Below are 14,355 nucleotides of genomic sequence, written 5' to 3'. Positions count from 1 at the left end.
TGATAATAGAACTTACATCCAAGGAACATGCTGGGGATTTGACATTTGAACCCTTTTATACCATGACCATCTCCAAAAAGACATGCCAACTGAAGTTCAACACAATTTATGAACATTTGAACCCTTTTATACCATGTCCATGTAGGATGACATGGTCATCCAATCCAACGCAAAAGAGCCTATGCCTAATGCATTGAATCCAGAACCTATTTGCTGCGCAGTTATCGAGTCTTTCCATATCCAACAAACGAACGATAGAGCCGTGATAGAAGGAAAGAGGTAAACAGGAATAATACTGTAGGTAAAAATTGCAACGATGACTATAATGAAGAACTGATATCGTGACAATTTTCCCTTGGCTCTTTTCTCCGGCTCGTGTAATGCTCTGCGAGTGCAAACAACGAAGACATGTTAAATAAACTAAAAGTCTCTTGTCTTTTGCATTGTTTATGAGGAGAGGCACGCCACCTGTAGAAGGCGACGTCTACTAGAGTCGAAGGCCACCACATATAGGGCGAGTGCACTAGCAACTTCATGAATATGCCAGCAAACCCATATCCGAGAAACAACACACCATAAGCCATTTTAAGTTGTCACTTCTTCAAAGGAAGTAGGGAAAGATCAACTAGAATTAACTAAAAACATTCGAAGAATTCAGCACCATATTATTACTTTTTCTAAAGAATAACTAATGGTTTTTTTTTACACCGATTTCATGATAACAAAAGAAATCACCTGAATCGATAGTACCAGCAGTATGGCCGGTAGTAACGGGATATCCTTGTGGTAGAAGATCTTGGATATGGTTAATATTTCAAAGCCGGCAGAAGCACTTACCCTGCCGGCCAACATGGTGGTCGCCACATGTTCTTTCAAGTTGAAGGGTCCCGGATTCAACGAGAAACTCCAGTTTGTGTATGGCATTCTTATCACTTTGTTCGGTAGCATGTTAGCCATTAGTTTCCCAGCAATGAACACCATCATGTTGATGCAGACATATGAAAAAAAGAACATTTGCTGTCGGTAAAAGGATAATGCTGCACTTACGGACCCGAGGATGCAAATGGGGATTCCGATAAGCCATGTTCGGAATGTCAAGACCTGCACGATAAGCCATGTTCGGAATGTCAAGACCTGCAATGTGTTATCATCTGTTGGTGGGACTGTCAACCGAACCTGCTCGATCGGAGAGTCATCCAGAATCGAAGAACCTGAAAGAAGAGGAGAGGGAGGAAGAAAATGAAAAAGAATCATATAAGGATGACAGTAAGAAGTCAAAACGAAAGATGTCAGGGCATATCACCTTCTTCATCGGCCATTTGGTAGGACTCCTATTAGAGAATAAGCTGTAAATTGAGCAGATATAAAGGATGAAAGCATCTCTAAATATAGTGGAAAGGATTAATTGTCCAACCATTAATAGAAACAGTTGTGATTCCGTTGCCAAATATACTTTTATTAGTTTTAAAGGTGTCGGTGTGGCTGTGATAGTTAAGGAATTAAATCTGTCAGTGATCCCAAAAAAAATATGTAAAAAATCGTGAACTGGATAGTGGGAATATTCTATATTAAGTGGATTGGCGTTGGTACATTATTGCTTTCAAAACCTTTTTTCTCTTTTTCTCACCTGGTTATTGATGGCAACGTGAACACCGAAGGCTGACTAGTTAGAAAAGTGATAGGGCATATTTTAGAATACATGTCACGACAACATCCATGGCAACGTGGCCAACCAAGCCCCACCACCTTAGCCTCCTTTCCATGCTTGGGCTGGGGCCGTCGGGTACGACCCCACCCGAGGAACCCGGGTCGGCGCCATCAAGATCGAAGCCGATCCCGAGAAATCAGGACGATATCATCAAGTACAAAGCTGCCCCCAGGAACTTGGGATGGTGTTGCCAAGTACAAAACCGCCCTAATGCAGACATCGATCGCACTGAAGGTGCGAGCTAGCCATGTGCATGGGTCGGTAGTCATTAAACAAACCCTGTACAATCAATCCTCGTGCGCAAGTATAAGAGCCAACTACTTGGCTATGACAGGAGGTGGCCTTTTTCCTGAACAACTTGGGAGAGGACTTTGAGTGAGATCCAACACCACTAACTTGACCTTCGAAGAGGTCCGGTCGGGAAAACAATCCCCCGACTTCGACCTGTGTGTAGGGCTCGATGATGAGGAAGCAGACGATGACCTGCTCCGCTTGACCCAACCCGACGACCGGTCCAAAGTCTTCATGGGTACCTCCTTGGATATCCGGAGCCAAACTAAGCCATGTTGACTCGCCGGTCACGGTGTAAAGTTCACTAGCATTTTGATGCTAGAAGGAGGGCTCGATGTCACAATGACGCCCCTAGTAGAGTCACCTTGTAGAACATTCCGAAGAAGAGCCACCCCCGCCTCACTCGACCTTCGGGCTGGGGGAACAATTTTCACCCCCTCCGAGCTTAGAAGGGAATGCCACTAGAGCAACTCCGAGCCGCTATTCAGCAATCCCGGGCTGATGCCTCTCGGAACTGCCATGGGACAACCTCCCATCTCACCCGAGGCCTTCCACAACCTCACGCACCAAATCCAAACCTTGGCAGGGATGATGATGCCGGCCATCATTCCCCTCATTCCCCAGTTCACGCAGCAACTGACACCGTTCCAACGATGGCTTCAGTCATGGGACCCACCGACCCTTGCTCCTACACCACAAGCGCCATCCCCGACGCTTGTTAATGGTTCAGTTATTAAGACAATAACATGGTATCATTTCTGTTCCCATGCATCATCATGGTATCACTGAATACGTGAGGGTTGTTAATGATCACAATTATTATCCAAAAATCAACATTTGATGTGTGTTTTATCATTAATGATGAGAACTTACATTTGACATATTTGAATGCATATGTAAGATATCTTTCTCGTGTCAAAGTCAACCAAAAATAATTTTGATGAGATAGGTCAAGTTAGCAAAATATTCGATATATCTGATTTATGCAAAGCCAATAAAAGAAGATTAGATTGGCTCCGGAATACAGCGGCATAACACATGAAATCGGCTAAACTATAAATTCTGAGAAATCTTTTTGATGAAAGAGAGATGCTCGGCGTAAAATACCTCGGGAGAAACCAAATACCCCCTTGGAAACCAAAGAGAAATAATTATATAGATGTAAGAACATAAAAAGCCATATCAAAATCAATGAAACCATAGATTTTGAGAAATCATGAATGAAAAAACCGATTGTTGAAACTTGTTCGATTACTTGACACATAAATCCCTAATGAGAGAGAGAGACATGCAGTGGCATCTCTTATTCACTCTCCCTCATCACTATCACTAATTTCGTCCGAAATAATGACTTATTAAGCTGCTTCAAATATATATATATATATATATATATATATATATATATATAATCATGACATTAATGGATTGATCCTTTTCGTGATCGGGTGCCAACCCTTTTCTAGAAGTACATCGCTACCTGACCTCGAACACGACTTAGCGATGAGAGAGATCTTTCGAGCGCATCACGATACAACAATAACAAGATACGAGTCGAGTATATATATTGGTTCCACCACGTCTCCATCCGATACCTATAGTTGGTCCATCACAAGATAAATGAGATAAATGTAAATAATCTTGAGCATCGAACCGTTGATTTCATATCGAACGGTGATGAGATCATCGTAACATGATTGTTGGTCAATACATCATCTAGAATTTAACCGTTCGACCCTTCATCAAACGAATCCACGAAAACAACCGTCTGTCACGGCGGAGGCACCTACCAGGGCACATCATCTTCTTATCGGTGGAAAGATGCGGGACTCGGAGGTACCACCATTGGGAGTCAGATCGAAATGGGCCAGTTCAACCATGGTCGTACACCCGAAGCTACATGGTTCGCATCTACCTACATCTCGCCGTCATCATCACCCAGGCGATGTGCACCCACCATCACCATCATTAATTGGGTGGTGCGTGACACATCCGTCCCATAACGATGATGATGCGCCATTACCTGCTACTTACTTTGTGGCGAAGCTCGCATCTAGATTACATAATATGTGGCGCTATTCGTGTCATGCTGCCCTGCTCCTTCTCTTCATCCCTGATTAACGTATGCCTATGAATGTATAAATGTACATACACGTCACATCCTTCGAGTATGCTATTATGGACATGGGAACGGAATAGCTATGGCATTTCCATTATGTACACTGGAAGTAAGCAGAGGGACCGCGCAGCAATGGTTGCCATTTCCATTTGGAAATTCAACCCCTCTTCCTGTGCTTCTCTTACAGCTATGTATATGCACACTGCTCTCTCTCTCTCTCTCTCTCTTTCCTGTGCTTCTCTTACAGCTATGCATATAAAAAGAGGGAGGAAGAGAGTAACCGCACCTCCACACCTCGTCCCAACTATTGACTGAACCCCATACCTTACCCTTCCCATCTCTTTTCTCTCAACCCATCATTGATGCCCTTCAATTCATGCCAACTACTCTCTTCCGAAGAAAGAGAGAAGTTCCACTACCATCACTTACTTCCCCTTCTTGGGAAGGACACAAACTACAACGGCGTGTTTCTTTTGTTCTTCTTTTGCTTGTTGTATACTAAGTTACCCTCACCCTCTTACCTTGTTATTACCCTCACCCTCGAAGCACCACACGACCCACATCTATGCGAAGGTGGAGCTCTGCGGCTCCCCCTGTTGCCGGTTCTGTCTATAAAATGGTTCTCATGGTACACACCGAGTGCGAGTGACCGACTGTGTGATGGCTAAGTGTTTGATATTATTTATTATTATACTAATTATGGTGCTTATTTTTATAATGACAGTTTATGAAAAAATGACTAGAGAAGAAGAGTGATGTCTGCGTCATCTTAATTCCTGCCTAGACTAATAGTACTATATAGTTTATTATTGTAATCCTGCTCATATTTTTATTTATCTATCTTTATTTAGTGGATGTGTGATTAAGTATTAGGAATGTACTTTAATTTTGCACGTGGATACTATGAATGGAATGAAATGAGGAGGTTAAATCTGTGTTATGGTAAAACTTTTCTTTCTCAGCTATTTCATCATGCACAATATATTTTTTTTTCTTTTTTTTTCTTTTTTTTTTTGCTTCTTTCTTTGGTTTTTCAGGTTTGATTGGATCACCTGGGCGGGCACATTGAGAGAGGTTGACTCGCTCAGACCGGGATGACAGGTCTCGATTTCTTGAAAGTCGACGGGCTCTGGACCTCCTCCTCCTCCTTCACCGCCGCCACCCAACCCTTGACTTCATTGAACTTCGGGTCCGGCGACGTTGGCGGGTTCCGATAGAACGCCCTGTGCCTCGAGCTCGCCGCCTCCGACGACGTCATCGCCGCCGAGGTACTGCCGCTGCCGACGCTCCCGTCGTTGTGGTACCTCTTGTGCCCCCCAGCGCTTTCCCCAACGGAAACGTCTTCAGGCACACCGAACACCGGTGCACCCTGTCGCCGCCGGAGGCCGCCGCGGTGGCGCTTGCGCTTGCCGTAGAAGAGCCCGGAGGCCGAGGCTTCCTCGACGCCGCTGCTAGGCTTCCGATGGCTGGCATTGTGCCCGCCCAGGTGATCGAATCAAACATGAAAAACCAAAGAAAGAAGAAAAAAAAACAAAAAATAAAAAATATATATATATATATTGTGCATAATGAAATAGCTGAGAAAGAAAAGTTTTACCATAACACAGATTTAACCTCCTCATTTCATTACATTCATAGTATCCACGTACAAAATTAAAGCACATTCCTAATACTTAATCACACATCCACTAAATAAAGATAGATAAATAAAAATATGAGCAGGATTACAATAATAAACTACATAGTACTATTAGTCTAGGCAGGAACTAAGATGACGCAAACAGCACTCTTTTTCTCTAGTCATTCTTTCATAAACTGTCATTATAAAAATAAGCACCATAATTAGTATAAAAATAAATAATATCAAACACTTAGCCATCACACAGTCGGTCACTCGCACTCGATGTGTACCATGAGAACCATTTTATAGACAGAACTGGCAACAGGGGGAGCCGCGGAGGTCCACCTTCGCATGTTTATCCATGTTTTTTATCCATGTTTTATCCATGTTTTTTCTGGGTATACACGCGACAACATTCACACTCCCACTGGTGCAAGGAATCCAATAATGATGAAGATAAAGATGATGGAGTACGTGCCATGAGGATAGAACATTCTAATTGGACCTATAACACCCCATGTGACTCCTATAGCGAATGACCTTCTTTCCTAAGGGCATGTCCAAGGACTTCCCTTGGGCAATAATTCTGGATAACATATATTTTTCACCGAGTGTAAGACCCACCATCCAACGCTGAAGCTAACCACACATGCTAGTATACTACCTAGAATCTACATACAAAGAAAAACATATTGGATGGTAAATATAATATAATAATATTAGCAAATTCAAAATATGGATTTGCAAAAATATGTCAATATATGGTACATAAATTGTGATGTATCTTAATGTAACAAAGTGGTCCAGAAAATACCTGTATCAAGAACATTACTTTTGGAGGAATCTTCATGTAATATGCTCTCTTCATATCCATAGTAAAATATTTTGCCGTATTAATTGCAGTAGAGTCGTATGTTGTGAATGCAATATTTGCAATAGGTTTACCCGAATGCAAGTACCCAATTATGATCTCTAATAAAAGTTTTATTGAAAATTCTTGCAATATAGTAATTATAATTATCATATTAAGCTGGATTACAAGAAAAATATTGACAACGTTGGGCTACAACCATATACGAGCATACGATGACTCAATATTCATCTTACCGAACTAGTAGTAGCCATCATGACACCTTCTGGAAGCAAAAATATTAACACCAAGGCACAAGCTAATAGAACTCCCCAATAGCGAAGTTGAAGTTGATCGCTAAATATTTCACATACCAAGTTGGTAAAACCCATCGTGGAGAAGAGTAGAGAGTAGTACCACCACCGGGGAATAAACTCGTAATTTTGTTTCATCAACCTCGTGTGAACATCTTGCATTTGACACTGATATGAATTGACAAATTGTAGCCATAGTGATCTGCTTAACACCAGAAGAGAACTATCAACAAACAAAATTATAACACGTAACTAAATCAGGAGTAAGGTAATTATTTCAACTATAAAAACAATAGCACACTAATTGTACCAAAAACAAACATTACAATGAATATTTATTTACAAGAAAAAAAAAGTTACAGTTCCTACCTCCCATAGAAGAGAGCAACATGAGAGATGCTTGACGTAAAACAAGCCATGGTAAAACCATAACTATACATAAGGGAGGCACTGAAGTATAATTTCGAATAATTGTTATAGGCTTCTTCGTTGAATGTGAGTGACTTCTCATCTAAAATCCGGGACACATTGTAAAATTGCCCATCGATGTCAAAAATACTTGATGAAAAAATAGGAAAGTGTTTGGCATCGTAAGCATTATTCCAATAAGATAATGGTACTAGAACATAAAGAATAAGAATGAATCCGGCCACCACATCGTAAGCTTAATGAACTATTGTTACCTGGCAGCAAAAATTGTAATAAAAAAAATAAAGAGGCTTGTAACTTTTAATAGTCATGATAGCATTTCCATTTATTTTTAACAACCAAGTCAGTAATAATTAGTAAAAGGGCACCACAAGCTCCTTGCCAATACAAAGTCTGGGAACACAGCCTTGTCACTAAAAGCAAAAAAATTATGTGATCCAATAACTAGCCCCAGGCTGCAAGGGAGCAACCTCAGTGTGGCATTAAAGTTGCCAATACATTCCATATTTCCGAAATCTTTAAGTAGAAGATGACTCGATATTTGAAACCAAGAATGGTTGAGGCATAGTACAGGCCTTTTAACTTTCAGTAGCCATAAGTAGAGTCATCAATTTTTACAATCAGCAAAATACAACATATTAGTTATGGTTAATACACAACCAATGGTGTTTATTAGCATCAACAAAAAAATACAAACTAAACAGTTAATCAGTAAGGAACCAGTAATAACCTCTATCAACACCTTTGTCTTTTCTCATTACATAAATTTGTTAGATAAGCCGTTTAAACATGCTGCAGAATCAGAACCACCAACGAACAATATGCAATAACGACAAATAGGATGTTGATATGATGGCTCTTAGTAATATACACCTCAAGGATAACAAGCTTATATAAACCTAGTAACAGTATATTACAAGGAAAATAAACAAGCAACATAAAAATTCAAATCTATAATGTCTAGTACCTACCTTGTAAAATTTTCTCTTTGAGATTATCTCCATCATCACTTGCTTCTTAGATTTGTGTGTCTGCCAAGTCAAAATACTATGTTGTGAACATCTAAAATTTAATTGAGTACAAAGCTTAATTATTATATAACTACGAAGGCATAAATGAACACATAAGCTCATTTTATTAAAGAAACACTCCAGACACAAGATTTGACAAGGTTCAAAAAAAAAAACAAGAACATGGAAAAAGGAAGTACAATCCTAACTGCCATGTTTAATTATATATGAATTCATAACCTATGCAAAGGAAACAAATGCAAATTTCGTGAACATTAAAGCCCTAACTAGATCAAATGTAGACTCCATGGATCGAGATAAGAAAGCATCACTAAATTCTTAAGGTGTTCCCTGTATCTTTCTGTTTTTATGCAAATTATTTTTAGGGCAAGTTCATGAGTTATATACATGCATACACTAGATATATAGCCTTTGCGCTTGTGAGGAGGTGACTCGAATATTCAGAAGATCTCCAAAAATTTTGAAAAGCATGCACAAATCTGACTTGTTATCTCCATTTTTTAAACAATGTTTTGGAGCTTTAAGCTCAAACATTCCTCCAGTTGCCAGAATGTAAAATTGTAAAGCACTATCAGTGAAAAGTTTGACATAAAATGTGCTAAACAAACTGAACTAGATTTTATCAGATATTGATGTGATGATTGTGTAGCAATTGCATACTGATGCTAAATTTATTCACGCACGTCTAGTTTTCAGTAATATCATGTTCATCTCCAAGTAATTTTTTAATTTCTAGGGTATTACTCAGAAAGGATAATGAGTTTGGTCACTGATAATGCAAGCCTGTTTTAGGTTTTGCTTTGCATATTTAACCTGCTATTAGAAAAGTATTGCTTACATCCAAATATGAGGTTCAGATTCATCTCGCCATCTCCTGTAAGCACATTGTGAAGAGAGATCAAAACTCTTTTAGATGCATTGCAAACAATTTTTTGCTTACAAGCAAGGTTTGACATGCCGAAGCATACTGCTCGGTATGGGCGGTACGAGGTCCGATAAAGGATCGATACGGGTAGTACATCAATACACCCCCAGTATATGATGTGTTAGTACACTTGGTATAACTCGGTATAGCTCGGTATGTATCATACTGACAACTGGTCAATACATCGGTACAGATCAATAATGTGAACCATGCTTGTAAGCACGAGGGAATTTTTCTAAAACATACACCAAAATTTTAGTTATGTTGTGCTTTGATAATTTTAGAAAGTTTTTTGTGGATTATTAAACCTCTATTAATGAAGACTAAATAATATTAAAACAACTCAACTTGGCACTATATCATTTGTTAAACACAAAAATGGCCTTGGCACAGAAGAATCAAAACTTGTTAGACATTGAGGTTGCTCCACTATGACATGGGTGTTGACATAAGGTGGTTGAAGAACATTTTCCAAAAACTGTATGCAGGACATACAGCAGCAGACCTGCCCAGAATTGAAATGAAATACTGAAAGGATGTTGATCCAGGCTAAATCAAGATGGTAAAGGAGAAAATGAATCGGTCCAAAACTAAATAAATTGAGACATAAAAGTTTGTGATAATGTTATGAACATGAAAAAAATGAAATGAGTATTACAGTTGCTAATAACTAAAGAAAGGATTGGTTAGAAGCTTGAATAATTAAAGAACAATATGCAAAAATATTTGGTAATTAGAGATATTATATTCTGAGACATGTCAGAAAGAACCATGCAAAAAGAAGTCCAACACAAAATTAGATCAAACAGATTAGGTACAAACAAAAAAGTTCCTGAATTATGGATGGAGTATACGATTAGAGATCCAACAATTTCAGTTGAATCACCCAAAAATATCAACTCCTAATATATTAGATGAAACTTGGAATGAGCCAGAGAAGGCTGTGAATGAGGACAAATAGAAACAAACAGTGAAAGGTATAAAATTGAAATAAATTTATGCTCGAGATAAACCAGCACCAGAGGACTTCTGAACATGTTTAAAAAATTAAATTTTTGCCCCATCAACTGGTCGATCCATCAAAGGATCAATCTGCTGCTCAACCATGGTCCAAGGTTAGGCATTGAAATTTATCATCAGATTATTAAGCCAATGCAGCTGATGATATTCAATTATCTAAATCAAGAAGGCATATACTTTAAACTGATGCAATTTAACTTGTAATAAAGGACACAGAAGACAAATTCAAACTCTGAAAAATAAAATAAATGAAATTAGCAGCAACTAAGATCTATTCTTAACTTTTAGTTGCTAGAAGCCAGCCAAATCTTCATGAGTTTTTGTAAGTAAATAAAGTTACAGACAGATCAACAAAGAGATTTAGATCATTATGCCTTAAGACAAATCCAAATCACTAAAGTCACCAAATCGTCATGAGAAATTCCATGAAAAAGAAAGATATTACATTTAAATAGTGAAACAGAACATTACCTGATCCTCTCCATCAAGCAAGCTAGATTCTGAAGAATTTTGCAGAGACTGCAAGCTCAAATGTTTTGGCGATGCTAAACCACCTGGAAAACACAATTAAATTGTCTTTTATATAAAAAGGTTTATGTAAAAAAGATCATCCATGCATATGTTCAAAGTTGAAGGTACAAATCACGACCCAATTAATTGTTCCACCCAAATGATCATGGCAATAAACTGATCTATTATAGTATAGCTGTAATTGATCATTTGTTGCATCACATAACAGTGGAATTGTAGCAAGGAAGAGCTTACTCACCTCCATTCTTGAAATCAGCATCTTCATCATCATCTAGGGGCACTTCATCCTCAAAATCATCCTTGTCAGAGGAATGTGGCTGATCAACTGTAGTATCATCTTCCTCGTCATCGGACAAATTGTATTTGCTAGTTCTTTTCAACTTTAACTAAATAGATAGAGTAATACAACTAACATCAGATTTGAGCATATATTCGCTAATTTCCATTCACTGCTTTCTACTCTAATGATCAGACCAAAATATATGAAGAAAATCATGAAAGACTGAAATAAATATAAAGTAAATCCAAAAGCATGAATACCATTTTGAAAGAGTAGAGCTTCCATGCAAAATGGAAATTTTAACTCAGTCGATCTATCTTCTTTGGAAACCCTCACAAAAAGATGCAATTGCCTCAAAGGAATACTCTTCAACTTTAGAAACAAAAAACGCAAAGTAACTGATAATAGAACTTACATCCAAGGAACATGCTGGGGATTTGACATTTGAACCCTTTTATACCATGACCATCTCCAAAAAGACATGCCAACTGAAGTTCAACACAATTTATGAACAAAGGAGGTGCTATTTTTCCACTTTTGCTGTGTTTGTTCCCAAGTGCATTTCTAAAGGTTGGAAATTATCGACACTACTTAAACTGAATGTAAACCAAACAAGCTGATGATATGGTATTGACACTCCTTTTTTTATTTGCAATAATTGTATTATAGTAATAATCCATAGATACTTTTGAAAGAAATTTCCAGATGGACAATTAATATATCAGGCACTGCATCCCGATGATGGACAACTACACAAGAAAAACAATGAAGAACTGAACTTTTATAACTAAAATATAAAACCGAAGAAAAGTTGTAAGAAAGAGCCATAAGAAGTGTCACAAACACAGATGGCAATTCAACTGAACCCAAGGAGATATTGTGATGATATACATTCACAGAGCTAGAAAGCTAAATGGAAATGAATCACATAATTCATTGAGTAGATTGCTGGGAAAAAGCAAGTTCAAATTAGCATATTTGAAGAAAATACAACCTGGCGCTCACGTTGAAGACGTAACACGGCTTTGTCGAATTCTTGTAGAGTATCATCCTTTTCTCCAATTCGGTTGTCCAAAAACACGGATGACTTTGCACTTTGCTCATACTCCTTCAGCAAAGTCTTCTTCCTCTGTCATCGACAACCAAGAATCACAACAAAAGAATTGTTTCATATCTTCTCAACAACATGCCACATGTCATCATTTTAAAGTGGGGCCATAACTATGCAGTATGATATATTCAAGGAATGAAAATGATGAGAGATGAGGATGATGGAAGTTTCTTCCTCTATCTGTGAAAACTGAAGAAAAGCCAAAAGAGATGCAATTTCCAATTTCTTCTCCAAATAAGTTCCATTTTCTCTAAACGGTTAATAATTCTGTAGAACCATGAAAGAACAGAAATCTTATCCAGTAACAGAAATTCTGAAGTTGATGAAATTTTCTTTTTCCATCCTAATTTCTTCTCCAACAAGAAGCGTCTTTATTTAAACCATCAAGAACTCAATAGAATCATAAAATTCAAATGATTAGGGATGATGATGAACGTTCTCTTCCTATTTTATTGGGAACCCAACGTATAGTTTCTTCTCCAACAGGTTGTTTCTTTATTTAAACCATCAAGAACTCAGTAGGAACCGTAAAAACAACTTCAAACAATAAAAGGCAAACATATTTTCGAGGAACATAAATGATAAGAGACGACATCAATGGTAATCAAAAGTTATCTTCCCATGTCACTGAGAACCCAAGAACAGTTAAGAAGAACCCTCAAAGGCAGCTATGTACAAAAAATGAAAAAGATCTTTTCGATAAAGCAAAATGATGAAAGTTTCGTCTTTAATAAGTCTGCATCTTTCATTCGACCATCAAGAGTTCAGTAAAACCATAAAAATAACTTAAAGCAAGTTATGAAAAGCCTTTTCAAGAAACAAAGATTATGGGAGATGATAATTCATGGTGATAAAAGTGTTCTTCTCCATCAAAGTGCGTCTACCTTTAAATCATCACGAACCTCGTAGAACCATAAAAAGATAAATTCAAACAAGAAAATAAAGATGGTCTAAAGGAACGAGTAGAATTTTGGGTATATAATGATGGCAAAAGAAGAAGATGGAGGAAGAAAGTCTAGCACCTTCTCGACTGCGAGAGATCGGGAGAGACCGATACGACGCTCCTCACCCTTACGTCGCTTGCCGACGACGTCGAACTTTCTGCGAGACCATATGCTCTCGAAGGGGTTCAATGTGGGGGGCGGCTTCGCCGCCTTCATGGCAGCAGCGGCGGGGCCGGAGGGCAGACGCTTTGCCCCTTTCCCCTTCTTCTTCTTCTTCTCCTTCTTGGAGGGATCGGAGCGGGCGGCGGTCTTCGCCATTGACGGCCGGGATAAGGAAGACGTCAGTAGAGAAGACGATAGGTCGGGTTTTTAGGGTTTTATCGTGACACGATTAGCAGGGATCTGGTATGATTCGTGTGCCGTCTTGTATGGTAACTTAAGTCGTCCCCGTAAGGTGTTAACGTAACATATAAAATATTTATGATAATTTCTACAAATAAAATTTACTATTGATGCGACTATGAATTGGAGCCTTAATGGGCTCAATGAGCCCTATTATGAGTCAGGAAGCTCTCGTTCGTGGGCTTGTATTGTATTGTGGGTGGGAAGAACTCGACGGGACTAGATATTTATAGAAACTTGCTCGTAACCGTTGGATCCTGATGCATCAAAGTAGAAATACTATACGGTTGTCTCGTCAGTACCACATTGTTCCACTACTAGGCTACTAGCGATCGTTGGATTTGTTATTGATGCATTGTAACGGTGATGTGGGAATCGCATTTGGGGACCTCTATTTATGGCGCGGTTTGGGCGCCTTGTCGTCCCTCGAATTCGAAACGATGTCGTTATTTCCAATGGTCGTCTGCGATCGAAAGAGAGAGCATCGGTTTCCTCCCGATCTTATCTCGAGGCCTCTTCCTCCCGCATTTCTCTGTCGATCGTCCTAGACTCTTTCATCTTCTTCTTGGTGACAACGTGCATCCCTGTAATAATCGAATCCGTGTACCTTTCATATAACTATCTCGATCTCTCTGTGATTTGAGTTTTTGATTGCTAATCAGACAGTCTTGGATACGATGGTATTTCATCTCTTGGTCAATTATATTTCATCTCTTGTTCCTTAATCCTTCAGTAACTTTCGTTGTCTCACAAGCATAAAAAAAAGGTGTATCTGTCTGAAA

General features: G+C 38.8%; 1 protein-coding gene across 6 annotated transcripts in view; it reads right to left on the bottom strand.

Moving 5' to 3' along the window:
• Positions 1-13,595, bottom strand: part of LOC135675550 (uncharacterized) — a 104,709-nt gene extending 91,114 nt beyond the window's left edge. For 2 of the 6 annotated variants that reach the window (XR_010513910.1, XR_010513911.1), the window contains exons 1-9: positions 13,250-13,595; positions 12,111-12,245; positions 11,075-11,222; positions 10,777-10,859; positions 8,301-8,360; positions 6,961-7,102; positions 736-1,211; positions 469-530; positions 17-385 (exon numbers count right to left, since the gene is read on the bottom strand). Coding sequence is in view for 4 of the 6 variants with exons in the window: in XM_065185828.1 (XP_065041900.1) it covers positions 1,048-1,211; positions 6,961-7,102; positions 8,301-8,360; positions 10,777-10,859; positions 11,075-11,222; positions 12,111-12,245; positions 13,250-13,489 (972 nt within the window). In the remaining 2 variants the exon portion in view is untranslated. The remainder of the gene's footprint in view (positions 1-16; positions 386-468; positions 531-735; positions 1,212-6,960; positions 7,103-8,300; positions 8,361-10,776; positions 10,860-11,074; positions 11,223-12,110; positions 12,246-13,249) is intronic. The other 4 variants (XM_065185827.1, XM_065185829.1, XM_065185830.1 and 1 more) reach the window with 4 other exon arrangements.
• Positions 13,596-14,355: the final 760 nt, after the last annotated feature.

Source organism: Musa acuminata, chromosome BXJ1-6 (genome assembly GCF_036884655.1).
Source record: "Musa acuminata AAA Group cultivar baxijiao chromosome BXJ1-6, Cavendish_Baxijiao_AAA, whole genome shotgun sequence".
NCBI classification, from domain to species: domain Eukaryota; kingdom Viridiplantae; phylum Streptophyta; class Magnoliopsida; order Zingiberales; family Musaceae; genus Musa; species Musa acuminata.
This window is presented reverse-complemented; position numbering and strand designations above follow the sequence as displayed.